The 27,635-nt window shown below is 63.1% G+C and overlaps 2 protein-coding genes across 5 annotated transcripts; one reads left to right on the plus strand and one right to left on the minus strand.

The window, feature by feature from the left end:
- The first annotated feature begins 81 nt into the window (after window positions 1-81).
- Window positions 82-15,621, plus strand: TMEM175 (transmembrane protein 175). Of its 3 annotated transcripts, none has more exons than XM_075544563.1 (11): window positions 82-218; window positions 3,981-4,120; window positions 4,237-4,275; window positions 9,043-9,137; window positions 10,178-10,229; window positions 10,524-10,559; window positions 11,132-11,215; window positions 12,023-12,187; window positions 13,325-13,403; window positions 13,590-13,725; window positions 13,909-15,621. In XM_075544563.1, exons 2-11 carry the CDS (start codon window positions 3,989-3,991, stop codon window positions 14,576-14,578), a joined length of 1,488 nt encoding a protein of 495 aa, XP_075400678.1. In that variant the 5' UTR covers window positions 82-218; window positions 3,981-3,988; the 3' UTR covers window positions 14,579-15,621. The 3 variants fall into 3 exon arrangements, with proteins under 3 accessions (XP_075400678.1, XP_075400680.1, XP_075400679.1); XM_075544565.1 differs by having other exon boundaries at window positions 109-218; window positions 3,961-4,120; XM_075544564.1 differs by having other exon boundaries at window positions 111-218; window positions 3,958-4,120.
- Window positions 14,957-27,635, minus strand: DGKQ (diacylglycerol kinase theta). 2 transcript variants are annotated; one of them, XM_075544562.1, is made up of 23 exons: window positions 27,314-27,635; window positions 24,662-24,741; window positions 24,313-24,412; window positions 23,941-24,026; window positions 23,746-23,871; window positions 23,209-23,362; window positions 22,998-23,072; window positions 22,812-22,912; window positions 22,505-22,704; window positions 22,284-22,374; window positions 22,060-22,114; window positions 21,874-21,935; window positions 21,273-21,423; window positions 20,900-20,938; window positions 20,243-20,358; window positions 18,612-18,763; window positions 18,281-18,429; window positions 17,927-18,105; window positions 17,587-17,687; window positions 17,176-17,322; window positions 16,976-17,060; window positions 16,695-16,847; window positions 14,957-16,290 (listed from the first exon to the last, which is right to left on the minus strand). In XM_075544562.1, the coding sequence occupies exons 1-23, from the start codon at window positions 27,522-27,524 to the stop codon at window positions 16,192-16,194; spliced, it is 2,712 nt and encodes a 903-aa protein (XP_075400677.1). In that variant the 5' UTR covers window positions 27,525-27,635; the 3' UTR covers window positions 14,957-16,191. The 2 variants fall into 2 exon arrangements, with proteins under 2 accessions (XP_075400677.1, XP_075400676.1); XM_075544561.1 differs by having other exon boundaries at window positions 16,949-17,060.

Genomic DNA, 27,635 nt, shown 5'->3' on the forward strand with positions numbered 1-27,635 from the left:
CCGGTGGGGTGCGCATGCGCGGAGGCGGCGGCCGGTGGGTGCGCATGCGCGGAGGCGCCGGCCGGTGAGGAGTGCGCAGGCGCGGAGGCGTCGGCCGGTAGGGGCGCGCATGCGCGGAGGCGCCGGTCACGGGACGCGTTTCTGGTCGCCCAGTTCGCAGCGCGGGCCTGCCCGCGGCTGAGACGCGCGGAGGAGTCGCCGCGGCGACTCTCGCCCAGGTAGTCTGGTCCCCGGCCCGGCTGCTAAGCGTCCCCCACTGGGCTTCTGGCTGGCGCGTTTTGGGGGAGGCTGACCGCGGCTGCTCGCAGCCAGCCCCCGGGTGGAGTCCGTCCGCCGGTGCTAGGGGCGCCTCGCTTAGAGACTTGAGGGACGGGAGCCGTTCCCACCTCGGAACTCTTCCCCGTACGCATGAAGCACTCAATAAATGCTCAGTCTTGGCTCTGTAGACGTCGGCGAGGCCCGCGGCGTGTAGGGTGTCAGGTCGGCGGGCCCCGCCCCGTGGGTGTGCCCCTCCGGCCACGGCGACCGGGCAGTGAGGTGGGCGCCGGTCGTAGCCCGGAGCCAGGGCCGAAAGAACCCACGGCCGCCGAGTCCCTGGCGACTCATGGAGATCCTGTAAAGGTTTTTTTTATTTCTCTCCCGCAGAGCCGCCGGTGGCTTTGAACCCAGACCAGTTCATATCCAACGGTGCTCCCTCCTTTGGGTTGAGCCCAGGAAAACTAAAAAGTAAAATAACTTACTGCCGTCGATTCGATTCCGACCCATCGCGACCCCATGCGTCTGGCCCCGGGCAATGACCCATAATCTTGGATCCACAACAAGGCAGGGTCTAGCCTTGTGTCCACGAGGCCCATCTGTCTGCAAGCTGACCTTTTCCTTGCAAAAACTGACACCCCCTCCCCCAGGGTCGGTTGAGAAGCTTTCTAATAGTGTGGGGGGTGGGGTGGCCAGGGGGTCTGTGGTAGGACTTGTGGTTGGGTGAGAAGGCGGCACATGGGCCCCAATCATGCTTTTTGATCTTGTGGATGTTTGGATCCACGCGTGTTCTTTAATGAGGTCGTTGCTAATGTATAGACTGGGCAATTTAAGTTTTAAAAATCCAGCTCTATCGGGATATCGAGGCCCTGGTGGTGCAGTGGTTGAAGCGCTGGACAGCTAACCTGAAGGCTGTTGGTTCCAAGCCACCACCTGCCGTACACAGAGGCAGGTGCAGCTTCTGTTCACATAGGCAGCCTGGGAGTCTGTTCCCGTTCATCAGGCTCTGAGTGCAAATTGATGCAGCAGTGGGTTGGGTGTAATTGGGTGACTGGCAACGTTGGGCCCAGAATCCTGAGTGTCATCAGTTGCCTAGAGTTAAGCCCCCTCCAGGTGAGAGGGGTAGCAGTAGATCCCTCACCTTCCAGGCAGGACACCTGGCTTTGGTTCCCAGCCAAGGCACCTCAGGGCAGCCACTACCAGCTCAGTAGAGGCGGAATGTGTTTGCCGAACCGGTTTCAGCAGAGCCAAGACAGACTAGGAAGAAAGGCCTGGTGGTCTAGTTTCCAAAATCTAGCCAATGGAAACCTTGTATTCAAGCAGGCTGATCTAAGGACAGCAGGCAGGAAGGAACCCTAGAGGCACAGGGGTTATGCATTGGGCTGCTAGCCACAAGGTTGGCAGTTCGAAACCACTGACCACTCTGCAGGAGGAAGATGAGGCTCTCTGTTCCCATAAAGAGTTGTTGCCAGGTGCCATCGAGTCAATTCTGACCCCCAGCGGCCCCGTGCACAAAGAATAAAACCCTGCCTGGGCCTGGGCCGTCTTCACAACTGTCCCCATGCTTGAGCCTACTGTTGCAGCCACAGTGTCCGTCTGTCTTGTTGAGAGCCTTCCTCTCTACTTCACCACACATGATGTCCTTCTCCAGGGACTGCTCTCTCCTGACAACAGGTCCAAAGTCGATGAGACAAAGGTCTCGCCATCCTGGCCCTTAAGAAGCACTTTGACTGTTAGGCCTTACCAGACAGATTTCCCTGTCCCGTTGACGGTTTGTGGTACTTTCAATAACCTTTACCAACACCACAGTCAGTCTGGGAATCCTACAGGGGTTCTAGAAGGTAGCCGTGAGTTGGCGACAACTCGATAGCAGAGAGTTTGTTTCGGGGGAAGAATAGCAGCCCCCTCCAGGTGGGACAGGCGTCAGCAATCCTTCCAGACCAGGCAGGATGGGTTGTTGACAGACACTCCACCAGCCCCAACCCACTCCCCAAAACAAACGCGCGCACGCCTGGCTCACTGGTGCCACCTGCTGGACTACTCAAAGTATTTAAGGTTGCAACCTCTTGATAGGAGACTGAATTGATCCCGAAACTCAGAAACACGGAACCCTTGTGGCATGGTAGTTACATGTTGGGCTGCTCACCTCAAAGCCAGTAGTTCTAAACCACCAGCCGCTGGCTGGGAGAAAGAAGGCTTTCAACTCCCAGGGAGAGCTGCAGTCTCAGAAACCCACAGGGACAGTTCTACCCTGTCCTTTCGTCAAGCTATGTGTCCAAATCGACTTGTTGGCAGTGAGTTTGATGCTTTTGAGCTTGAAACTCAGAAATGGGTCTAAAGTTCCAACCAGTATTTTAACCCATCCAGCCTTCCCTGCCGCTGGATTGGTCTTTCCAGGGCCTCCGTCCGAGGGGCTGCAGGCCCTGTGCTGCCTTGGCCTTCTCTGTCATTTAGAACCCTCCTCTGACAGCACACCCATGGGTGCCCTGCACCAGCGCTCTGCCCCACAGCACAGCCTGGGTGCCTAGGTCCTTGCTCTGCGCCCTCGGTGAACCGCTCACAGAGCTCAAAGGAGCGCCCGCTGCCCCAACCCCGTGAGCAAGCACCACAGACGCCTGGCTTGGAGACAGACTTGGGTGGGGGCTGGCTTGTTCCCAGGACGATGGACCCACCCCAAGTCAGGGTGTTAACAGGTTGCGTTGGCTGAGAGAGGAGGTACCCAGGCTGGACTGGCACAGGTGACAAGTGAGCATTCCATGTGGGGACGCCCCCCGGCCACCGAGGCTGTCAGGGAAGGCTCTCTCCATGACCCCCTGGTGGGGTGGGACCGACTGCAGCATGTGACTGTGCCTGTTGGGGGGGTCACCCTGTCTGGGGGTTTCACCTGGGGTGACGGGCTCACTTGGGTTCCGTCAGGCGTGGATGTTGGCCCAGATGGCCACAGCTGGTGGGGGAAGGACTCACCCCCCGGTGGCCCTGTCTGGGCGGAGTAACCACATTTGGGCCCTCTGCCACAGCAGCCCCATCCTGAGCGAAAGGGCTCACCTTGTGAGCAAGCCGCGTTCAGGCTAGATGGCCTTGAGCAGGGGGCTCTGAACCTTAGCTTCTCGTAAAACAGTCTACCGTGGCCCTTCCCTCTGCGTCCGCGGAGCTCTGTGCTGAGGGAGACGTGGTTTAGTGGGGAGCCAGCAGGTGGACTGGCACCCTGGATACATGCTGCCCTGGTGTGGGCACCCGGTGGGGCTGGTGCTCAAGGGCGGGGCCTCAGTTTCCTCACGGGGTGTGGTGAGTGTAGCTGACAGCAAGGTCAAGAACCAGCCAGGCGCCCCCCCCCACCATTCCTCTGTGAACTGCTCCTATGAGACCCCATCTCCTCTCCCACCTCTAAGACAAGCACGGCCAGAGAGAGAGAGCATGTGCTCTTGGGGTTGGAGGTGTGGCTCTGCTCCCTGGTGACATCCCAGTAGCTGGGTAATACTGCACGTTGGTGGGTCCCTGTGACTCCCTCACCCCTGCTACTGCTCAGGCACTGGGAGCTCGCCCTGCGCCTGACCACATCCCAGCACCCAGAGGGACAGAGCCTTGGCCCAGAAGAAGGGGCATTGGGCAAGGGTGGAGCAGTGGGCCCCCCACACATCCTCTCCTGCCAGCACAGAGCTCCATGCGGCTGCCACACTGAGAACCCCATGTTCCTCCTCTCAGCAGCTCTGCACACTTTCCTGCAGGCCCCACTATGGCTGGGCACCAGGCCCCGGAGCAGCCGCTGGATGTGCAGGGGGATGATGACGCCGGCGATGGTCTTCAGTCCTCCCACCGCATGCTGAGCTTCAGCGATGCCCTACTGTCCATCATTGCCACCATCATGGTCAGTGCAGGTCCGGCCCTGCAGGCTCGGGGGTAACAGCCCACTCTGAGTAGAGCGCTGGACTGAAGGGCTGGCGTCAGCCGCTCTGACACGCACCTGTGTCCCCGCTCTCGCAGATCCTGCCTGTGACCCACACGAAGATCTATCCTGAAGAGGTACTGAGGAGCCAAGGGAGGGGAGGGGAATTGACCTCTGGCCCGCCCCCCACATGGCCCCATGATTCGAAGTCACCTGGGGAACCCCATGTGGGCACACGCCTCACCTGGAAGGCTGGTGCAACCTTGCACAGCTTCCTGTGCCAGCGAGGGCCCTGAATGCCAGTCAGCCAGGCCCAGCCTTTCCCGCCAGCAGACAGTAGTGTAACATCCAGACCTGTCTCACTGCAGGAGGGACAGTGACCAAGATCAGCCCCAGACTGGCCCCTGTGAAGACCGCTCACTAACTTCCCCCCGGTTTTCACACCAGTCCCCCCTATACCCACACACAGGACCCACTTCTCCTGGGTCTCCTAGCTCTGAGCCAGCAGGGGCATTCCTGAGGAATGGCACAACTCACAGGTCAGGTCTCCCTCATGTGGGATGGCTCTCTGGGCCCCTCGCCGTCCCGCCAGCCTGCTCTCGGCCTTGCCAGCTCTGCATTGGGCCCTCTACCCCTGGTCCAGCCCTTGACTGGAATCCCGGCTCTACTTCAGAGTCCTTTCACTCTCTGCACATCTCCCCACTTCACTGTGCCTCCTGCACCGGCTCCTCCTCCCTCTGCTGCCTCACTCCATCCCTGAAGGACCACCAGGGCTTGCCTTCTTAGACACACAGCACGCACCTCCTCCTGGGGTGGGTGGGGGCACACACTGACCAATCTCTTCTCCGAAGGCCACAGATGCTTCATTTGCATAGCAGGCTACAAGCCACCTCCTTTGCATGATCCTATCACCCAGTCGCCCACCAAGCGCAGGCCCCTCACAGGGCAGGGAAAGCATCAGGCCAAATGGCTGGGCGTTGGCTCAGGAACTCCCAGTCAGCCGGGGCAAAAGTGACCATGGGGCTGAGGTGGCAGGCCAGGGCAGTGCCATGAGCCCCTTCAACGGACGCAAAGACTGCAGAAGGGGGTCCACTTAGCCACCGGGCCACAGACACAGCTTTTGGGCTGTGGGGCACTCACCAGGCCAGGCACTGGGTGGGTCCCAGAGGCACAGCCCAGGTATCTTCAGGCTCTGCTGCAGTGGCTCAGGTTTGGACTGGTCACCTCAGAGGCGCCGCCCCCCGGGTTCCCTTGGGGTGGGACGGCAGGCAGGCAGCCCTGCTGGCCTTTCAGGTTTACAAATGAAATCGTTCCCCAGGCGCCTCAGAAGTGGGCCATGCTTTCTGAAGAGATTTTTCAGGTCCTGGGGGGGCGGGGGGGGGTGTCACGGGGCAGCTGCGCACACGTATGTGTTTGAGTAGACTCCTGTGTTTGTGTGCACATGTGCGTGATCCTGGAGGTATACAAGGAGGCTTCTTGGCCCATGGGTGGTGGGCAGACGTGGGCCCAGGCAGAGCCCACCCCGCAGCCGTGTGTGCACCGTAGAGGCCTGCCCCACCGCCCTGGTTCCTCACACCCGCCTGGTGATGCTGGGGAGCCACGTGAGCTGGGTGGACTGGCGTTTCCGCCCAGAACAGTACGTTTTCTGGGGCTTTGATGGGAAACAGAACTGCAGTTGGCGCCCATCCATCACAGACGAGGCCCTTGGGCCTGGCACCTGTGATGCCCACAGATAAAGGTGGTTTCTCTCCTTCCCAGCTCCTTCCCAGAGGGGTCCTGGCTGCTCAGACCTGGCCCACCTGGGCCATGGGGCAGAAGGCAGGTCTAGGCCCATCTAAGCATGGAGGTGTGGCTAAGACCCCATCCACGGCTGGACGGGCGGCCGATGTGTAACTGCAGTTGGAGACGGGCATTCAGAAAAGAGGATGAAAGTGTGCAGTGGCTGTCAGGAAGCACTCCACGCCCTGAGCACGTTGCCCGCCACTCCTGAGACGCCTTCAGAGAAGACAGGCAGCACAGTGCACCTGGCCTCATCACGAGGAGAGTCAGAAATGCATGTGCTTCCTGGGGTGCATCGGCGCTCCAGGCACCTCCCTGACACACAGAGTGGGTTGATGGGTGTGACATTTGGGGCCTTGGGGCTGGGCCAGGATCCTCAGTGGCTCTGCAGTTAGGATGACATCTTCCGAGGCGAGACCGAGCATTCTGTGGTCACCTGTCTGGTAAGATCTGCCTTGAGCGGCAGTCAGCGGAGAGGACACTTCCTGGTCACTGTGGCCTACATCCAGCATGTGCTGGCAAAGCTTGCCTGCAGCTTGCTGGGTCTGGACCCTCCATCTTTGAGCCTGGGCCTGGAAGGTCACCAGCTGCCGCCCTCTTCCTGCCAAGCTTGGACTCGTTGGTCTCTGCAGCCAGCAGCCTGCCATCTGACCTGGCAATCGCAGAGTCCCTCAGCCATGAGTCAGGCGAAGGCTCCGGCTTAGCATCTAAGTCATGGACTTGGAACTTACCTACCTCGACAGCTGTGGGCAGAGACCGAAGTTGTGCCCGTTCCAGAGAAAGGTGACCCGAGGGAATGCTCAAACTGTAGAGCAGTGTCACTGAGGACACACGTACGATTTTGCTTAAGAGCACCCAGCCACGGTTGCAGCAGCTCATTGGCAGCAGTTCCGGCTGGGTTCAAAGGCGTGAGTGCTTGTGTCTCATCGACTGTGCAGAGGCGCATGACAAACTATGGAGAGGCTCGGGGAGAGCAGGCATTGGGAAGTTGCACGTGGACCCAGAGGCAGTGGTGTGAACAGACAAGGGAGTACCACATGGTTTAAAATCAGGGAAGGTGCGTGTCGGAGTTGTACCCTCTCACCCCACCTGTCCAGTCTGTGTGCCGAGCAGATCACCAGAGAAGCTGGGTGGTGTGAAGAAGAGTGTGGCATCAGGATGGGAGGAAGGCTTATTAACCACCTGCGCTGTGCAGATGACACAGCCTCGCTGGCTGACAGTGAGGAGGGCTTGAAGCCCTTGCTGATGAGGATCAAGGATTGTAGCCTTCAGTACGTATTACAGCTCATTGTAAGGAAGACCAGCATCCTCACTACTAGACCAAGAGATGACATCATGAAAAGGTCGAAGTTGTCGAGGGTTTTGTCTTGCTTGGATCCACAGTTGATGCTCATGGAAACAGCCATCGAGATCAAAAGACACGTTGCATTGGGCAAGTCTGCTGCGCCAGACCTCTGCAGAGCACTGAAGAGCGAGGATGTTACCTTGAGGTTTACGGTCCTCACTTGCCCCAAGCCATGCCGTTCTCTACCGCATTGCAGGCATGTGAAAGTTGGACGTTGGAGAAGGAAGACCGTGGAAGCATTGATGGGTGTGAATGGTGGGGCTGGAGAAGAATACAGAGAGTCCCACGGACTGCTAGAAGGACACACCGACCTGTCTTGGAAGAAGTAAGGCCAGAGTGCTCATTAGAGGCGAGATGGCAAGACTTCATCTTAGCTACTTTCGACATGTCAGGAGAGCCCAGCCCCTGGAGGACGACGTCGTGCTTGGTATAGCAGAGGGGCAGCGAGAGAGAGGAAGGCCCTGGACGAGATGGACGGGCACTGTGGCTGCAACAATGGGCTCCGACGCAGGCACCGTGGTGAGGACGGGGCCAGCAGAGACCGTCGAGGGGTTGGCTTCTGCTGGAGTCGTAGTTAAGGAAGCAGTTCGTGCGGGCTGTTCCTCCCTCTGCCCCTCGGTGACCGTTGACCCCTTGGGGACAGTGTGTGACAGAGGGGCTCTGAGTGGCCCGGGCCGTGTCTGCAGGGTCACAGGTGCTTGCCGGGTGGTTCCTCTGGTGTTGCTCCAGATGCGAGGGGCCGGGACACCCCGCTGTGCGAGCCTCTGCTTCCTCTCCCTCGTTTCCTCATGGCCATGGAGTGGTCACTCGGCGCAGACTCGGAGCAGTCTGATGCACCACCAGACAGACTCCTCACCCTCGTCACAGGCTCGGGGGCGGTGGGGCGGTCTCCCTTACCAGGCACAGGGAATGTAACAGCGGGGTTCTCATGCGAAGCAAAGCCAGTGACCCTCAGACATGTAAGTGTACAGAGTGAGCGTCCGTCAAGAAAGGACAGACACGGTGGTTGAAGTGCGCAGGTCCAGTTCAGTTTGAGTCCACCCTTCAGACGCCAGCGAGAGGCCTCTCCTGACTCACGCAGCCCTTGCACCGCGAGCAGGACAGCCACAGGCTGGTGGGAATCCCCACGGTCAGACAAAGGAACCCCTGAGGTTGGTCGCTCGCGGCTCCTGGGATCCGCAGGCACAGAGCAGAGGGCATTGAGGACCAGATGCAGGATCCAGCTCCAGTAGGAGGTGAAGGGTCGAGGGCACACGGCACTGTTCTGGGTCCTTCTCTCTCTGACACAAAAGGCCGCCCCCCACCCCCCGCCACGGAGGTGTCATCGCACCAGGACCCAATGGGCAGTGGGCTCCACCCCTCCCCAGGAAAGGCGAGGGGGCAGGAACTAAGGTCCTTTTCTAGAAACTGCTAGTTCCCTCCCCCCACCCCGTGTCCAAAGTCAGCCAGGGGGAGGCCACTCTGCCTGCGCTTCCGTCAGAAGCCCACCTCCTGCCTGCCTACGGCACACTCCGCCGTGCTTCCAGGGCATGGGGCTCCTTCAGGCACCCATCCTCATCTTCCTGTTGCCATACATGCCAGGCTACAGAAAGCACCGTGGTTGGGTCCGCAAGGGGACATGCTTCACAGCAAGGATCTCTGGGTCTTCTGATGGGAGAGGGGACCAGGAGCAGCTGGTGGAGCACCCACAGGCAGGCGGGGGGAGGCGCTCCCTGGTGAAAGCTGTGCCCCCCGCCGAGAGGGTGGCCTTCTCGGGGTGCCACCCTCCTTTATTCGACAGTTTGACAAGAGCATACAGCAGCTGCTGGCAGCCAGGGTCGCCGTGTACCTGATGACGTTCCTGCTCGTGACCGTGGCGTGGACGGCGCACATCAGGTACGGGTGGCGGGGCCAGGACAACACGCCCTGGGGACTTGGTGCGATTCCCTGGCAGGTGTCCCTGGGTGAGGGCCCCAGCCTCGCTCGCTTGCTCGCCCGCCCGCCCCAGGCACTGTTGGCCTGCACACTGGACCTCCCTGAGATGCTCCGTCCCTGCATCAGCCTGGACGACAGCCAGGCTGTGCCAATGGGCCAGGGAAACCTGCCAAGGCCAGGTGCTCAGCAGGCCACCTTCCCGCCCTAGTGGCCTGTGTTCTGCGGGGTTAGGATCTATAGGCCTGTCTCCCACCCAAGGGTCTCCCAAGGAGGGGGGGCATATGACAATGGGGAAGGAGGCCAAGGCTGGGGTATGGCCAACGAGAGAGAGAGTGGGAGGGAGGAGGTAAAAGGGGTGGTGGCTGCCCAGCATGCTGAACATGGGCTGGACCTGCCAGCTGGCTGTGTGACTTGGGGACAGTGAGACCCTCCTCCCGGAGCTGCTGGGAGAAGTGGGTGAGGCGGGCAGAGAGGGAGATGCTACGGGGCTGCTCATGTTGCACTCCCAGGCCAGCCCTCAGAACCCACTCTGCCGCCTCCAGCTGGCCCTGCACGTGGACAGAATGGACAGTGGCTCCGTCCCGGGTAGACTGGAGCTCAGCCCCATGCAGCACCCAGGAGCCTGTCCCCTGGAGAAGGGTCTCTGGGACCCTGGGGTGGAGAGGGCAGCCTCCCAGCTTGGGGCATCTTGGACTGCCCTTCCTTTCAGCCAGGCCTGGCCTGGACAAGCAGACATGCGGGGAGGGAAGGACCAGGACGATGGACCACATCAGCGTGGGGGCCAGTGGTCACGTGCACATTTCTTTAACTAAAAGGACCCCCTTTCCTCGGTGCATTTCCTGCTGTCAGTTCTCGGTTTCCACCTTGAAAACCAAGCCACACCTTCAGGTGCTACTTTGACTGGGGCCACCAGGGAAAGAAATGGAGAGGGCGGTGCGTCCCAGGACCAGGTCAAACTCACCATGCCTCTCCTCTGTTTCGGTTTTGGATTAAATGTGTAGATTGTTCCAGGTCGTTGGGAAAATAGACGATACGCTTGCCTTACTCAACTTGGTGAGTTTTTGTGTTTCTTACCGTTATTTTGGGGAAGCGACTTTAATTTTCAGAGTCACGGAGCAAGGTGGCAGGTCCCTTCCTGAAGCTGCTCTGCAGGTCAGCAGAGCCCAGAGCCCGCCTCACACCTAGACGTTCCCCAGACAACCCTCGCCTCTGGGGTATCCAGCTGGGACCCATGGGACATCAGCATGCAGGGTGGTGGTGGGGAAGCATGGGTGTGAGCCACGGTGGGCCTGCATGCTTGGCGGTGGCTCTGCAGGTGTTGGAGCTGCCTTCCCCCTTCCCCCCTAGGCCTGCATGATGACCATCACCTTCCTGCCGTACACCGTGAGTGCCCACCTCCCCAGGCCCTGACCCAGGAGAGGGCAGCCCCCGCTGTGGGGGGCAGAGACTGGGCCCAGGGGAGCCAGCAATCCCATGGGGATGGGGGCTCTCGGTGGGAGGGGGCCTGGCTGCATCCTTGGCTCTCAGGCCAGTGTGTCACCATTCTGAGCCTGGTTAAAGAACTGCTCAGCTTTCTAAGGCCGGATGCACCCCGTGGAGTTGGCTGCATGGGGTGCAGGCATGGACAGAAGCATCCTGAGGAGCGGACAGACAGCTTCTTTCCCCATGCAGACCCCTCCCTCTCTCCATCAACCGTCTTCCCCACTCCTGCAGATCCCCTGAACCCTCCCTGGTCGACCCCTCCAGAGCTCGGGCTGCCTTGGGGACATTTGCCCAGGGACACCTGGGGCCCGTGTCCCCACCATGTGACTCCTCTGCAGCTAGAAAGTGCAGAGCCAAGGATGGGGGAGGCCTGGGGCTTCCCTCCCACCCCACTTCCCAGCTCCTCCCTTGCCCCAGTTCCCAGGTGCCCCTCACCCGGTGCGGCTCCAGCCTCAGGCCCTCTCTGCCCGCAGTTCTCCCTCATGGTGACCTTCCCTGACGTGCCCCTGGGCATCTTCCTGTTCTGCACGTGTGTCATCACCATCGGGCTGGCCCAGGTGGGAGCCCTCCCAGGGCTGCACAGAGTGCGTGTGCGTGTGTGTGTGCATGCGGTGTGTATATATGTGTGTGGTGTGTGTATGTGGTGTGTATATATGTGCGTGGTGTGTATAGTGTGTGTACATGTGTGTGTACACTGTGGTGTGTACAGTGTGGTGTGTACGGTGTGTGGTGTGGGGGTGGTGTCAGGTGGGAGGTATGGGTAGTGTGCGTGGTGTGTATAGTGTATGTGTGTACGTGTGTGGTGTATACAGTATGTGTGATGTGTGTGTGTGTACGGTGTGTGGTATTGTGGGGGTGGTGTCAGGTGGGAGGTATGAGTAGTGTGGGTGTGGGTGTGGTGTGTATAGTATATGTGTGTACATGTGTGTGTGTGTGTGTGTGTGTGTGTGTACGGTGTGGTGTTGTGGGGGTAGTGTCAGGTGGGAGGTATGGGTAGTGTGGGTGTGGGTGTAGGTAGTGTCACCATCAAGCAGGCTCCGGGAGGGGCCTGGCTGTACCGGGTGCCCCCACCACCACCACTGCAGGCAGTCCCAGCGATCCCTCCTTCACGGAGGTGGCTGTGGCCTGCGGCGGGGAGGACCGAAGGGAACTGTGGCTAGAATCGGGCAGTGGACTGCCATTGGTTCAGACCGTTCAGCCTACATGCTGGAGGTGGGGAAGGCAGGCTGGGGTCTCCAGGTGCTGGTGGAGGGGGGCTGCCACTAGGCGAGAAGGGCCCCCATGGGGGACCATGCACACATGCTGAAAGCATGGAGGGCCAGCTCACCGGTTGCCCAGCAGCTGCAGCCAGCTTCTCCCCACAGGCGGTGATCGTGGGGTACGCGTTCCACTACCCACACCTCCTGAACCCGCAGATCGCACACTCTGCCCACAAGGCCGCCTTCCGGCAGCACATCCTGGGCCTCGTGCTCCGTGGCCCTGCGCTGTGCTTCGCCGCTGCCCTCTGCTCCTTCTTCTTCTTCCCGCTGGTGAGTGCCGGGGAGAGCGGGACACTGGACTAGGGGCTCAGCATGGGGCCTCGGGAAGAGGGGCTGGACCGAGCAGCCCTGGACTCTGGGTGTGGGGACCCTGGACTTGGGGATCAGCACATGAGGTGAGGGTCAGAGTGTGGCCGCTGGGGCCTGGGTGGGACCAGGCCCAACTGCGGTTCGGAGGGCGGATGTGGGCTGCGGATGGAGCCGGTGGTGCTGGGAGGAGCGAGTATGGGTGCCAGGGCCCAGCTGCTCCTTCAGGGACTACAGGCAAGCTCTACCTCGCTCACTTTGGGCATCTGAATGGGAGGGACCTGTCCCTGGAGAAGGACATCATGCTGGAGAGGGTCAGTGAGAGGCAGGCCCTCAAAAGAGGGACCGACACCGTGCGTGCGGGCCTTGGGCTGCAGGCTGAGCTGGGCCACACCGCACTGTGAGGCTTGGGAGAGTCCAGACTCCATCCCCTATGCTTCGGGTACGTCCACGGACACTGGTCCCTGGGGAAGGATGTCATGTGGGTAAAGTGGAGGGGCAGCGACCGAGGGACCCTTGATGAGATGACACAGCAGCTGCACCAAGCAGCTCAGCCCCGACCACTGTGAAGAGGGGCAGGACCATGCAGTACTTCCTTCTGCTGAGCACAGGGTTGCCAACCCACGGCCAGCATGTGTGCACACTCGGCGGGGCACCCACTGCAGGGCTTCAAGACTGGGCCTCCCTGGGAGTGCCTGACAACCAGGGCCCCTTTCAGAGCTGGATGGTTGGCAGACGCCCATCTTGTCTCCGCTCTTGGTGGCGGCCTCGTGGGACACACAGGCCTCCCGTGGCCGGCGTGCGCTTTATAGCCCCTCCTGCATTATTTGCCAAGCCCTGGTGGAGAAGAGGTCACGCCTGAGCAGCTAACCTTGAGGCCCAAAGTTCGAAACCAACCTCCGCTCCAAACGAAAAAGACGAGGCTTTTGCTCCAGGTCTCTGGAACCCCCGTGGCGGTTCCTCCTGTGCTGTGGGGTCACTGAGAGTCGGCCCCAACTGACGCACTGCGTTTGCTCGTGGGCCCCCTTCCTTTCCCAACAGAGCGTTTCTGGGGTGGGGTCCTGGGCTCCGCCCCGTTCACGGGCTGTGTCTCCTGCGCAGGCGTACCTGCTGATGGTGACGGTCATCTTCCTGCCCTACGTCAGCAAGGCGGCCGGCTGGTGCAAGGACAGGATCATGGGTAGGCCCCGCCCCCACGCACAGTGGGGAGGCCGGCTGGGGGTGGCGGGCAGTGCCCACCCAGATACGCCTGGCACCCACCTCTCGGAGTCCGCCTCTTGGACCAGGTGGGTCCCTTTGGGAGGCCAGCAGGCGGCTGGGGAGGCGATTTTCCCGAGTGGGGGGTCAGTGCCTCCTCCCCGCGCAGGCCCCAGGGAGCCCCCCATTCAGAGGCTGGAGTTCTTCACCTTTGACCTGCACGAGCCCCTGAGCAAAGAGCGCGTGGAGGCCTTCAGCGACGGCGTCTACGCCATCGTGGCCACCCTCCTCATCCTGGACATCTGGTAGGAGCCCGCCCAACCGCCCGCCCCAGCCCCGTGGCCCACCCTCAGGGACCTGAGATGGCGCTGCCACCCCGACCCAGAGACCAGGCCTGCCCGGTCTGAGGCGCAGAGCACTGCACCAACCCCGGGGCCCCTGGTGCCCAGGGCGGGCCGGCACCAACGCTCCCTGTCTGCCGCCCGCAGTGAGGACAACGTGCCGGACCCCAAGGCTGTGGAGGCGCAGTTCCACGGCAGCCTGGTGGCCGCCCTGGGCGCCTTCGGCCCGCACTTCCTGGCCTACTTCGGCTCCTTCGCCACCGTGGGCCTCCTCTGGTTCGCGCACCACTCGCTCTTCCTGCACGTGCGCCGGCCCACGCGCGCCATGGGCCTGCTCAACACGCTGGCGCTGGCCTTCGTGGGCGGCCTGCCGCTGGCCTACCAGCAGACCTCGGCCCTGCGCCAGCAGCCGCACGAGGAGCTGGAGAGCATCCGCGTCAGCTGCGCCATCGTCTTCTTCGCCAGCATCTTCCAGTTCGCCACGTGGACGGCGGCGCTGCTGCGCGAGCGAGAGGCCCTACAGCCGTCGGCGCGCTTCGGCGGCCGCGAGCACGCGCTCATGTTTGCCAAGCTGGCGCTCTACCCCTGCGCCAGCCTCGTGGCATTCGCCTCCACCTGCTTCCTGCGCCGCTTCAGCACCGCCATCTTCCACCTCATGCAGGTGGCCGTGCCCTTTGCCTTCCTGCTGCTGCGCCTGCTGCTGCGCCTGGCCCTGGCCCTGCTGGGGGCCCTGCGCCGCCTGGCCCTGCCCACCCCAGCCCCCGGCCCCCAGGAAGCCGCCGACGCGCGTGCCCAGCTCCTCCCAGAGCCCTGCTAGTGCCCGCCCGCCTCGACCCCCCACAGCCGGAGGTGAGGACATGAAGGATGGGGCAGTGTGCCAGTCTCCATGTTGTCCCCGGTTCTTGCAGTGGCCACCTTCTGTTGTGACACTCATCCATCCCCACCCCTCCTGTCACCAACATGATGACCATCCTCCTCTCTGAGTGGCTTGGCGACAATTGAACTAAGCAGTGTGATGGCCTGGCCAGGTGGACAGTGGGGGCCTGGACCCCAAGCAGTCTCTAAGTTTCAGATGGGACTAGGGCAGGAGGTGGGGAAGGCCGCTGTTCCCACAGGGAAAGCCCAGGCTCCAGAGACAGACGGCCATGGGCCTGCCATACACCCCGCCCTCCAGAGTACAGACCAGGCAGAGCCAGCAGATGAAATATCCAGCACTGTTTGTCACATAAGTTACCGTACATTCAGGGAGCTGTAAGTTACACAGAGAGCAGGATCCAGTCAGTGCAGCTCTCAGCAGAGCAGCCTGCTACAGGAGACACGGGGCCCCACAGCGCCCACAGAGCAGACAGCAAAGCGAGCATGAATCACGCGCTGCGTGCGTGGACCAGTTACAAACACGTAAACACGGTGCACACTGGGTGCGGTTTTGGCAGAAGCGAGTACAAGTCACGCAGCGCTGCGTGGACCAGTTACAAACACGTAAACACGGTGCACACTGGGTGCAGCTTGGGCATAAGCGGGGAGGGGAGGGGGGGACACCCTGGGGCCTGCCCCCGGGTTAAGGCCCAAACTCAGGCCAGCAGCAGGCTGGCGCTCCGGCCTAGCCAAGCTCCACAGTGCAGGGAGTCAGGGGCCACGGGGGCCGCCTTCTTTGGGATGGGCACCTCAGGAGACTTCCCACATAGTTTCGCTCCCTTTCATTTCTGTCCTTGTGGTCCGAGTTCCAGAGGCGCCCCAGGGTCCCTGCTGGACACTGCCCCTGGGCTGGGGGCAGGGCACCACTTGCAGCCATGCATCTGGCAGGCAACAGTATGTAAAGTGCATCACGTGGAGTGGGAATTAAAGCCGGTCCTCCGCCCAGCCCAGTGTCGTCCGTCTACACCCTCCTGGTCTCTTCTACCTGCTCGGATAGGCGGCCCATCAATGGGGGCGGCCACTGGCCCTGCACCACCCGCCCCTCCTTCCTCCCAAGCTCAGCTTTGTATTGCCACCTGCCGGCAAGGCAGCATGGCTCCCAGCCAAGCCCACTGCTCCATACCTTACCGCAGACGCCCAGAGCGGGCCCAGGGTCTCCCAGGCCCCACGTGCCCCTCTGGGCAGGGGTCTGCCATTTCTGTGGAGATGTTGAAGCATGCGCATGGGGGCCCCAGAGCCAGCTATACCCAGGGTGGTCCAGGAAGGGAGGGGAAGCCCAGCAACAGGCCACCTGGGGGAGCTGGGAGGTGCAGGTAGCAGGATACAGCCCTCAAGGCCTCCGCAGAGCTCCTGGGCCACCCCCAACACTGCCAAGGCCATGGGCATGTCCACCACCCACATCCCCCAGGGGTGGCCTGGATGGGGACATCTTGGTCCCAGGAAGACATCAGGATGAGGTCACTGCCCTGGTGGTGGGCACGGGGCTACTCCGGCCCTCAGCCTCCCCAACTGCGTCTATTTGGCATCACCCTCCGGGGTTGCGTCCACTCGGTTCTCCCTGGGGCTGCCGCCGGCCTTCCTGGGCTTCTGTTTGGACTTCTTCAGCATGTGCACCTGTTCCGGGGATCCAGGCCGAGTGAGCACTCAAGGATGGATGGGCAGATGGCCAGCCCACAGCCTGCCTGGCACCACCCCCAGCCCTACACCCATAAAAAGTTATTCACAGGCCCCAGCCCCTACAAACCAACCCTGCCAACCCACAGCAGCGCTGTAGTGCAGAGTCAAACAGCCCCTGTGAGACTCGGAGCCCCTTTGCGGGGTGCAGCGCTTCCTCCTCTTCCTGTTCGGCCGGTGGTTTCAAGCTGCCGGCCTTGGCGGTTAGCAGCCCAGCACGCAACCACTACGTCACCAAGGCTGCCCCCACAGCCTCCCAAAGCCACTCGCTCCGCCCCCAGCTTAGTGAGCACCCGCCCGACTCCACCAGGGCCCTGCAGCCCTGCCAACCACGCCCAACATACCCTGGGCCCTGCAGCTGAGATGATCATGTGCCCAGGCGCCTGGACCCAGGGCTCACCGTCCACCTGCACAGGCGTGGCCTTGAGGAGCGTGACTCGGAAGTACGAGCCCTGGGCAATGCGGATGCCGGAGCGGAGCCCACCCTGGACCTGACCCTGGAGGGGTGGTGGGGGAGGGGGGCAGGAAGAGGGGGTCAGCGGGACCTCGGTGTTCAGTACAGAGCAGCCACCGCCCCTGCCCCGTCACTGCCCCTCACCATGTGCACGACGCCCGTCACACCCACCACCTCCAGCAGCCCGTCATCCATGCGCGGCTTCTCGAACCTGGCGTCGCTGTCAGAGCCCCACAGGTCGGCCCCCGAGCCCCAGCTGTGCAGGGGGCAAGGCCAGGTTGTGGGCGGGGCCGGATACCAAGGATCCGGGTGGGGTGCCAGGGCCCAGGCCAGCAGGCCATGGGGCACTCTCCCCGCCCGCCCAGCCGCACCTGGGGATATTGATAAAGATGAGGCCCTCGATGCTGGGCAGCTCCACCTCCTGCTGCCCCACCTGCAGCCGGATCTCCTTGTGCAGACTGCGGGACTGGTTCATCTTCTGCAGCCCGACCCGCACATACACACCCTTGTTATGGAACCTGAGGGGAGGGACGGAGGGAACCTACCATCACCAGGTGGCTGTACCTGCCGGACCCAAAGCCACCCCTGGGCCCTGGTCCCCCAGTGCATTGATCCTAGCTGGTGAATCCCCTGCAAGTATGGTCACCCGTCACCAAGTGGCAGCAGCCCTGACTCTACCACAAGCAGCCACTAGGTTCCAGTCCCCTGCTCCACCAATCCCAGCTGTAAATCTTCCCCCGAAGTACACTGTCACCAGGTGGCGGCCACTGCCCCTGCTGTACCTGCTGGTGAACTTCCCTGGCTCCTCTTCTCGGGCCTGGTGGAAGTCCAGGCTGAGCTCAGCGTCGATGCCAATCCCACAGTAGTTATTCATCTGGACGATCTAGGGGCAAGTCCTGTGATAGCCCAGGACCTGTTGCCTGGGCTCCCCGGGAGTGGATCTAGCCACCTCTTTTTCCACGGTCAGCACTGCCTGGCCACGCCCCTGCCTAATCCCACCAGGGCTCCCCAGCCGCCAGGGGAGGGGACAGCACCAGCCAGACCTGCTCCCAGTCGCCCAGCCAGTCCTGCCTCTAAAGCCAAGCGGGTGGGGTGCGAACAGTGAGGGTGCCTTGGCAGTACCTTGGGGGGCTCCACGTCGACCAAGCTGTTCTCAGCGCCGCCGGCGTCCTGTGCGTCCAGCAGGATTGTCCAGCGGTCCATGAGCACGTCATCAGCCTCGTCCACAGATACCAGCACTGAGAAGGGGTCCTCTCCGCTGTAGCCCGCCCCCCAGCGTAGCACGCGGCCGAGATCATTTCCTGGGACAGGAGTGGGACATGGAGTAACCCCAGAGCCACTCTCACCCATGGCAGAGATCCCACGGGGCAGGTGTGAGGACCAGCAAGACAGAGACCCCACAGGCCTAGAGGAAAACTTGAAGGCTGAGAGGAACAAGCCCTGGTGCCCACACTGCCCACCCCTGGCCATGCCCACCTGTGCCCAGGGGCAGGATGGCCACAGAAGGATCAGGGCAGGCCAGGCGGTGGCGTGTCTCCTCCAGGGCGCCAAGCACCCAGCCCACGGTGCCGTCCCCACCACACACCAGCACCCGGAAGCGGGGGGCCTGGGAGAAGACGTGGAACCTGGCAGTGGAGGTGACAGGGCGTGTTCCGTTACCACCTGGGTGCAGGCCCAACCCCACAAGGGTGGCAGGGGGAGGGGGAGGACCTGCAGGGACAACCAAGCTCCCCTCTGCCCCAATCCTTTAGGAGGACACTGTCCTAGCTGCCGAATTTTAGGGTGCCAGTCCAGCCCCAGCACTCACCCGGGCAAAGGGCCCCCGTTGGTCAGCTCAAAGACTTGGTGGGGGTTCAGCAGCTTCCGGAAACTGGAGAGCAGGTCTCTACCTTTGAGACCCCCGCTCTTGGGGTTCACAAACACGAGGAGGGGGCAGCAGTCGGGGGGCAGCTTCTCATGCTGACAGAAGAGGACTGGGTCAGGAGAGCTGGCACCTCCTCAGCTGCCCAACTAAATGACCTATCCCATCCCATCCCCAAGGCTGCCAGGCAGCGACTGTGGCCACCCCATGCTAACTCCCAGCACAGATCCTATGTCCTGCCCCAACCCTGCGCTGCCAGGGGCCAGCACGTTCCCCCCACTCGCCGTCAGCAGCAACCTCGGTTGGCCCTGGAGACAGATCACACACTCACCTACTAGCCCGCTCACCCCAGCCAGCAGCACCCTGCCTGGCACCACTGGGCAGCCAGGTGAAGCCCCACACAGCACTCCAGGAGCCCACAGCTCCCTCCACCTATGCATACCAGGGCCCAGGAGGACATCCCACAGCAGACCCAGGAGGCTGGGCACCCCACAAGGTGGGGCAGCTGCAGCAGACAGAGCAGTGGGGCTCAGAGGGTGGGTACTGACAGTACATGAGGTCCATTGTGGCTTGAGGCCAGGGACACACTTTGGCCCTCTGGTGGCAGAGCTGCCCACGGTCACACTGTACCCGTTGGCCCATGAGCGGGCGGGCAGCTGATGGAGAGCCAGGGAGCGAGCTTTTGGGACACCATGGCCCACTCAGCTCAAACCCCTCCCAGGAAGACATCAACTAGCCTGCACTGGTCGGACCTCTCGGGGACGGGACAGGGGACAGAGGCGTCTCCAGCTCTGGGTGGAGGAGCCTGCAGCAGTTGGGAAGGCAGAGCCAGATCAGGCAGGGGCTCCAGGAGGTGCTCAAAGTCAGGGGTGCCCCTGACTGGCAGTGTCCAGCAACTAAGAGGGCAGGGTCCCAATGGGCCATTCGCCTGTGGTCACCAGCACATTGCCTCCCCGCAGTGAGGCGGTCACTGCAGAGAGGCCAACACGCCCAGGCTCGGTTCTGAGGGACTTGTTTACCGCATGCTCACAGAGCCCACTATGGGGACAAAGGGACTGGGCTGGACTGCTCCTCCCCACCTCCCAGGCAACCCCTGGCAGAGTGCTCAACCTCTGCCCTAGCCCCTCAGAGCACAGCAGGGGTGAGAGCAAGGAGTACCAGCCCACCCCCAGTCTGCCCACAAAGACCTCCCAAGAGAAGTGGGGGGGGGGGAGCATGGAGAAGGCGTTGGGTGATAAGGCACCCGTGTGGGGGGGGTACAGGGGAGGGGCTCCTGTGGAAGGGGAGGGTGTGTGGGGGGAGAAGACCCTTGTGGGAGGGATGTGGGAGGAACAAGAGGAGGGGCCATGGGGCAGGGAGTGTGGAGGTGCAGGGAGCGGGTGTTGGGGCAAAGGCACAAGGGGAGAGGAGAGGAGAGGGGAACAGTAGGAAGAGGCTCAGTGTGGACATCAGGGGAAGGCCCATTGTGGGGAGGCGGTGTGTGCTACTGGGTCAGGGTCTCCAGCACCTCTACTAGCCTGTGGAAACCCCCTCCCACCAGCACCCCCCTGGCACCCCTGGAGCCCCGCCACCCTCACCAGCACGTCAGGGAGCATCAGTGCCGTCAGCGGGCGCCCCTGCACAACTGCGTCCTTGGCCAGCATGTACAGCCGCTCAGCCTCGGGGATGGAGGCAAGGTCCAGCACCAGGGCACCTGCACAGAGGGGGCACAGCCTTGGCTGCCGCCCACAGCCTCCCCCCACCCCCACGGAAAGCCTGCCACCTCTCCCTCATGCCCTCAGGGGAAACCTGGGGTCTCTGGCCCAACAGAACAAGGCATGTCCACTGAGTGGGTATAGACACAGGTGGGCAGTGAAGCCATATGACACAAGACAGAGGGTGGGGAGAGTCACCCTATTAGGGCCTCCCGACCCAGGAGCTGACACCAGGGCCGCCTCATGGAAGGGCGTGGGTAATAGCTGGGGGCAGGGAGGGCTCAGTGCAGTGTCTGGCTTCCCTTCCGTGCAGGCTGAAACTTCCCGTGACAGAGGCAAGCCCACACTCCCCGTGGGTTTGGGTGGATGTTTCTGAGCAGAAGCCTGCCTTAGCTCAGGAGAGACAGCGGCAAACCTAGGATGAGGGCCAGGCCAGGGTGGGGACCCTCCAAGGCCCCGAGTGAGGGTCAGCTGGGCTTGTCCCTCAAAAGCAGGGGACAGGACAGTCGGCCAAACGTGAGGCTGGCTGGGAGCACTCACCTTGCGAGGCGTAGACATGACTCACAGTCACCATGTCAGCTGCAAAGACAAACTGCAGTCAGAGCGGGCAGCCCGGGCTGACGCCAGAGACACACTGCCCAGAAGCCCGGCCGACCTCCAAATAAAAGCTCCCCAAAAAGCTCAGGAAGCTTCCTGCTGGGGCCCATGGTCCCTCTGCATCCAGGGTGCTCTACCCCACCTGGGTACCAGGCCCCAGGACCCCTCAGGTAGGGAGGGCACTGGCCGGAGTGGAGACTTGACTCAGGCAGGGCCAAGGACAAAGAGGGGAAGCCAGGGGCATCAAAGCCTCCACTGCTGGCCATCTGGGGCTCCTTCTGTCCCCCAGGTGCCCAGGTATACCAAAGGAACCCACCTTTGGTGCCCAGGGCCTCATGCAGCAGGGGAGCATACTCCCGAGTGGCCAGGCCAGGAGGCAGGCCGCCCACGAACAGGGAGATGTGAGGTGTCAGGGCCCGGCTCTCCACCACATAGAAACGTGTGTGGCTCATCTGCCGCAGGGACGTCTGTGGAGAGAGGACACTGAGGGTCCTGCCCCACGGTCATATGGGGGGAGATCCCGGGGGGTCCCAGCAACATTGCTGGTAAGAGTCCGACTACTAACAGCAAGGTTGGCAGTTTAAAACCTCGGACGACAAATGGGGCTGCCCGCTCTGGTAGAGCCTTACAGCCATAGGAACCCCTGCAGGGTGGCTACAAATGAGAACCGGCTCCCTCTCCCAGCTGAGCTGATGGGTAAGAGAGAGAAGCAAAGGGGTTTCCTCCCACCCCCCGGGGGAGCCCAGAGACCCCCAATCAGGCCTGGATCAAGCATGCAGACGGTCCAGTTCAGCTCAGCCCTGCCACTCTCCCCAGCCTCAGGAGCCAGGTACCCCCTGCCCGCCTCTCCCAGGCCACAGGTGTGGTGGGGGACATGGAGCCCCTGCGGGGAATGGCCAGTGTCCTCACTTACGCACCTGCCGGATGTCATGGAGAAGGTCCATCAGGGGCTCGTCTTCCGCCAAGAGTGTCCGCTGAACTGCAAGCCAGGCAGTTAAACAGAGAGCAGATCCATCTCTGCCCCCGCCACCGCCACCGCGCCCCGCCCGGCCACCTCCAGCAGAGCCAGAGCTGGGTTGCTGGCACACGGCACAGGAACTCACCTTGCCTGCTGCCCAGGAACACCTGCACCAGCTGGTAGCTCTCGGGGCTCTCTGCCTGAGGTCAGAAGATGCCATGTCAGGCCTGGAACCAGCCCTCACCACCACCACGACCCCAGGACACCTCCCCTGGCGGCGGGACACCTCCACTGGAGTCGGGAGGGTGAGGCGTGGCCAGCTTGCTCACAGTACCCCTGAGACGCCCCAGGGAGCCCCAGACTTCGTACCTGGAGGCCGAGCAGCGGAAGGACCTCCAGCACCACTGAGCGAGCCGTGCTCTGCGGAGTTACACGGAGCGACACGTAGGCCACGCCCACCCTGGGAGCAGACGCGAGAATCAGGACAGTCTGCTCACACGCTTGGCAGAGCCCATGTGGGGCAGCGCGATGGACGCCCGCCCGCCTACCCTCCTGGCCCGGCAGATGGTGGGACATGGGCCCGGTCTCACTTGAGCCAGGCCGGGTAGATCCTCAGGACCTCTTGTGTGCGGGGCAGGGCCCGGATGACCCAGGCCTCAGGGGAAGGGCTTCGGCCCCCATCCTCCTTTCCGCGGGCCTCGCCATCCCCTGCAGGCACGGGTAGGGGCAGCGCCTGAAGCTGAAAGTCTCGGGGGTCCTCGCTGACATAGTACGCCCGCAGGGCCGCCTCCTGTAGGGTAGGAAGGGGCTGGGCAGGTAGGTGGGCAGACCCCTACCCACCTCACCTCCCCGGTCGAACCTGCCCAGGGAAGACGTTCTGGGAGCCCCTCTGCTTACCAGCACCTCCTCGCTCCTGGCTAGGCGGGGGACCGTGACCAGACGGAAGAGGTTTCTCCGCAGGCTGTCGTTGCCATCGAAGACCCTCAGCGTCTGCTTGCCTGGCGGGGGAGAAGGGCTCGTGAGTCCGCAGGGAAAAGGCGAGGGTGGGGGTGGGCGGTGGGTGGACACTAGGAGGGCACTTACTGGACTCCGGAGACGCCAGCGCCTCTCGCCCTGGGCCCACCGGGGCACTTCCATCCACGCCATCGTCCCCTTCACCTTCGGGCAAGGGCAGACTCATGCGTTAGGAGTCCAGTAGGGTGTCAGCTAGGCCCCTAGCCCCGCTTCTCAGGCCATGGTGCCGTGCCCCTCCCACGACCACCCCGGAAGTCCCGCCCCGAGGCCACGGGCCCACCTGGCTCAGGAGGCCAGGTCTCAGCGATGCGATAGCAGTGCATCTTGCTGAAGTTGAGCGACAGCAGGCGCACACAGGCGGGGGGCAGGATCATGCTGCGCAGGCGCCCGAACGTGCACTCCGGGGTGAGCGCAGAGGAGCAGACGGAGTGGGCCTGGGGCAGCAGGACAGCCGTGTTCAGGACGCCCCGAGGCCCACCAGACACACCCCAGAGTGGGGGCCCAACCCCGCAGACGCCCCACTCTCTGGTCACATGGTGGCCACCCCAAAGACTCAAGGAGATGGAAAGGGGCCCAGTGGGGATGTTCCACCACAACTCCCAGCCTTGCCCTCCCGGACGCCCACTCTGCCTCTCCCACAATCTGGGGTCCGCACCAGCCAAGGACCACCCCCCCAACGGCCTCCACTATTGGGCTGAGCCTAGACCCTACTAGCCCCACCCACAAATGGAGGCCCCGCCCCCAGACAACCCACCTATTCTCATCTGAACCCCCACACCAGTCCCCTGTGGCGCTGCGTGGTAGCCCTCACCCTCACCTGGAGGCCGCACCACTCACAGCGCAGGCCCGCCAGCACCTCCGAGGAGCCACACGTCTTGCGACAGACTTCGCAGCGTGCGCCCGGGGGCAGGTTCCCCTCCCGCCAGTGGTGGTGGTATGTGTCCTGGGGAGGGGTGACATCAGTTAAGCGCCCCCGGGCCACTCCCCCCTCACCCACGCCCCAGGCACTCACTTGGTCCTGGTGCCCGTCCTGGTGGCAGTGGCGACAGTCGCTGCAGGCGAAGGGCACACAGTCGGGGTGAACGTGCAGCTCACACACTGAGGGGCGGGCAGGGTTAGGGGCTCTCGCAGCGCCCCCGTACCCCGGTGGGCCGCGGCCTCCTATGGCCACTCCCTCTCTGACCTCTCCCTGCCTGCCACCATGTGTGCCCCAAACCCCCCAGCCCTCTGCCCCCTAAAAGTACTTCAGGGGTCCCCCCCACAGCCCTGGCACGGCCTCAGGATCATCCCACAGAGACCACAAACGGAGGCTGCGTATCAGAGCCGGTTAGCCCCCCAGCCCCCCTCCGTCTTCCTGCTGGGACCCCGACACCCGTGGCAGTACCTTCGCAGCGGAGCGCAGGCGCCTCCAGGCCCTTGCGGCAGACCCCGCAGAACCTGCGCTTGTACAGCCCCCGGGGGCCAAAGCAGTGTGCCACCGGGACCTGGTAGGGGCAGAGAGGGGCCTCAGACACCTCGTGCCCCCTGCGCCAGTCACCACCCACCTGCTCTGGTCTCTGTGCCTACGCCCTCTCAGGGGTCATCCAGTGTGTGGCTGGGGGAGCCTTCCCGCTGCGCGGGGCTCACTCCAGTTGTGTCCCACCCCTTTTTGCCTGTTTCCATGGGCCGCAGGGTGGCGGGCGACCATCTCAGCGCCCCTCGGAACGGCCAGCAGGAAGGTGATCGCCACTCACCCGCACCAGGCTGGGCGCCACGCACGCACACGGGGTCTTCATGAGCTTCAGACACTTCTCATGGGACATGAAGTTGCACACTGTGGGAACAATAGCTGTGCGTGAGCCCGCCCGTCCAGCCGAACCGGGAGCCATTCCGCCCATGGCCTGGGAGGGACCCTGCAGCAAGGTGTGACTCCCTGCCGTGAGGATGGGAGGGCAGGTTCCAGCGGTGTGTATCTGTGCAGCCCCCCACTTCCGGTGTGCACGCAATAATAGGGACAGCATCCCCCGCCCTCCCAATTCTTTCTGTGGGGCGGTGGGTACTGAGAGAAGGCAAAGTAGCCAAGCGCCAGCGCCAGGGCTGCGCGTGCGCACATGGACCTCGGCAGTTCTCACCACCATCCCTCCTGTCCTCTACACACAGACCCACACCCAACTCCCTTGAGGAGCACCCAGGCACCCCTGAACCCCTGATCACTTCACAAGTGCCTACCTTCTGTAACCCCCTAAGCCAATGCCCTTGGGGACCCCCTTCACTTCTCTCCAACGACATACACCACGACCCCTCTCCACCACACCACACACATTGGGGCTGTGCCCCAGAAAGGTTCCAGGCGCAACCTCACAAAGCGGTCAGTACCTCGGCCAGGGCCAGGGAGGAGCACCTCCACCCTGTCTTGGATGGGGTCTGGCCAGGGTCACAGAGGAGGTCCCAGAGTAGAACAAAGGCTCAGTGCTGGGGGGAGATCAGGAGTGGGGAAAAGATGGGAGGGCTAATGGAGGGATAGAGTGAAGGGCAAGGGGAGAAGGGGAGCAGGAAAAGGGGGGGCAGGGAAGGAGCCGAAAAAGGGCAGGGGAGCTGGAACACCAAGGAGGGGTGGGGCATGCCCAGTGGGAGGTGACTGGGTAGATAGGTGGCAAGGGGCTGGGAAGTGGGCAGGGCCTGGGAGGAATGTGCCTGAGACAGCTAGTGGTGACCCATGTACTTCTCAGAGGACAGGCAGGCTCCCTGGGAAGACCACCCTGCTGGGACCTGTGTCCCTGCCTGCTGAGACACTGACAGCAGCCACTCCACAGCCTGGCTCCAGAGGAAACATCCCACCCAACATGGGGAGAGCTTAGAGACACTCCCTCCCGTGCCCCCCACCCCAGCACCCCAGACCAGCTCAGCCGCAGTGGCAGCTGTGGACAGCACCAGCAGGCTTCCTCCCCTGCGACTGGGAGATAGTGCCAGCTCTCCCTCCCCACCCCCCACATCCTGGGTGCTCCCCGCCCCAGGGAGGGCACGTCTTGCCAGGCACCTCTGTTTGCAGAGAAACACCCACGATTCTCTCCGGATATGGGAGGGTGCCCGGGAGGGTGCCCGCCCCTGCAGGGGCTGCCCAGCTGCTGGAGGGCATCCCTGGGAGGGTGACCTGGGGGCTAGCCTCAACCTGGATTGACTCCACACCCCAGCCTCCTCAGACAGCTCACTACCCAGTCCACCAGTGTCACGTTCGTATCGGACAGTCAGGAAGACACCCCTGCCCACTTCCACGAGACCCAAGCAGCCCTCCAGGAGGCCCTACCCCCCCCCGCCCCCACCCAAGAGCTGTCTGTCTATCCCTAGGATGAAGGTCTATACTCACCAGGGAAGTGGAGGCTCCCCACCTGAGCCCAGGTGGTGCCAAATGTTCCCCGCACTTCACACTAGAGTCCCTTCCCTGCAGCATAACCACTCCAATCCTGCCCTGGCCTCCTCCCCTGCCAGGCAGCAGGGGCCCCTACATCCACGCCCACGGGCCCATGGTCCCCAGGTTCAGCTGCCTCAGAGGGGCAGGGACTAGGAGAGGCCCAGCCGGCCGGAAGCCTCAGGAGGGAAGGGCAGGCAACCCTTGCCCAAGCTGGCTGGCTTGGCAGCAGGGTGAGAGCCATGTCAGGACACGCCGCACCCGTCGGTGACAGGGCCCAGCCGGCTGGTTCTCCAGGTGGCTCAGTCTGGGCAGTGCCAGTACCCGACCCCTCTGGGCAGCAGCATGCCTCGAGGAACCCCCATGGACAAGCAAGTGGCAGGGACGCACTAACCTCCAGAGGGTGGGAGGTGGGGGGGCGTGCAGGAACTCACCCCAGGTAGCTGGCCTCACCCCCTCCTCCCAAAGACTCGGATTCTTCCAGGCACTCGCCCACCCCTGCACAGCACTAGGGCTGGGGTGGGGGGTGGTTGAGGGGAGACGGTTCTTCCCCATAGACCCCAACTGGGCACACGAGACTACCGCGAACAGGGATGCCCATGCCCAGAGTGGTGGCACTGGCCACTACCTCCAGGGGAATCGAATCAAGACCACCTCGGGCTCAAGTGACCCTGGCTCTCCTAAAACTGCCAGGGACTCTGTCCCGGGGGCGGGGTGGGAGCTGCTGGGAGGGACAGGGACGGAGGCGAGGGGTTCCCCCTGGGATGGGCCGAAAGGTTGGTGACCGGCTGCGCTGGGCCCTGCCGGCCGGAAGAGTGAGTGGCGTGTCCTGCAGCGTCGCGGGACCGGGGGCTCTGGGGCGGCAGCTGGTCTGCAGGTCCCAGGCGGAGGAGCCCGGGGTCAAAGCTGGGACCCGAGGGCCGAGTGAGTCCTTGCTGACCCGAGCGGGACCCAGGGTCGCAGGACCCCCGGTGCAGCGGGGCGGGGGGCGCGGGCTCACCGTCGCACAGGAAGCCGGCCAGCCCCCAGATGAAATCGGAGCACAGGTGGCAGAAGGTGGGCTTGGTGAGCGTCACCTTCCGGAAGCTGTGGCCCAGCGCGGCGGCGGGGGCCGGGGGCCTGGAGGGCACGGGGCTGGCGGCCGGGCTGCCGGTGCGCGGGGAGCCGCCGCCGGGCCAGGGACGAGTCCCGGGCTCCGCTGCCGCTGCCATCCCCCGGCCCCGCGGCCCGAGCCCCGAGGGGCGTCCGGGCGAGAGGCCGGGGTCCTAGGTCAGCGCGCACGGGGCCGCCGACAACGCTCCTCCGCCTCCCTTCCCCGGGCT

The sequence above is a fragment of the Tenrec ecaudatus genome, chromosome 3 (genome assembly GCF_050624435.1).
Source record: "Tenrec ecaudatus isolate mTenEca1 chromosome 3, mTenEca1.hap1, whole genome shotgun sequence".
In the NCBI taxonomy this organism is placed as follows: Eukaryota; Metazoa; Chordata; class Mammalia; order Afrosoricida; family Tenrecidae; genus Tenrec; species Tenrec ecaudatus.

Coding starts and splice junctions, on each gene's coding strand:
- TMEM175 (XM_075544563.1), top strand. CDS start 3,989: ATGGCTGGGCACCAGGCCCCGGAGCAGCCGCTGGATGTGCAGGGGGAT. Junction 11,216..12,022: donor TCACCATCGGGCTGGCCCAG/GTGGGAGCCCTC, acceptor TTCTCCCCACAG/GCGGTGATCGTGGGGTACGC. Junction 13,404..13,589: donor GTGCAAGGACAGGATCATGG/GTAGGCCCCGCC, acceptor CTCCCCGCGCAG/GCCCCAGGGAGCCCCCCATT.
- DGKQ (XM_075544561.1), bottom strand. CDS start 27,524: ATGGCAGCGGCAGCGGAGCCCGGGACTCGTCCCTGGCCCGGCGGCGGC. Junction 23,363..23,745: donor GTGAGTGGTGCGGCCTCCAG/GTGAGGGTGAGG, acceptor CTGCTGCCCCAG/GCCCACTCCGTCTGCTCCTC. Junction 22,705..22,811: donor CCAGGAGCGAGGAGGTGCTG/GTAAGCAGAGGG, acceptor CCTACCCTACAG/GAGGCGGCCCTGCGGGCGTA.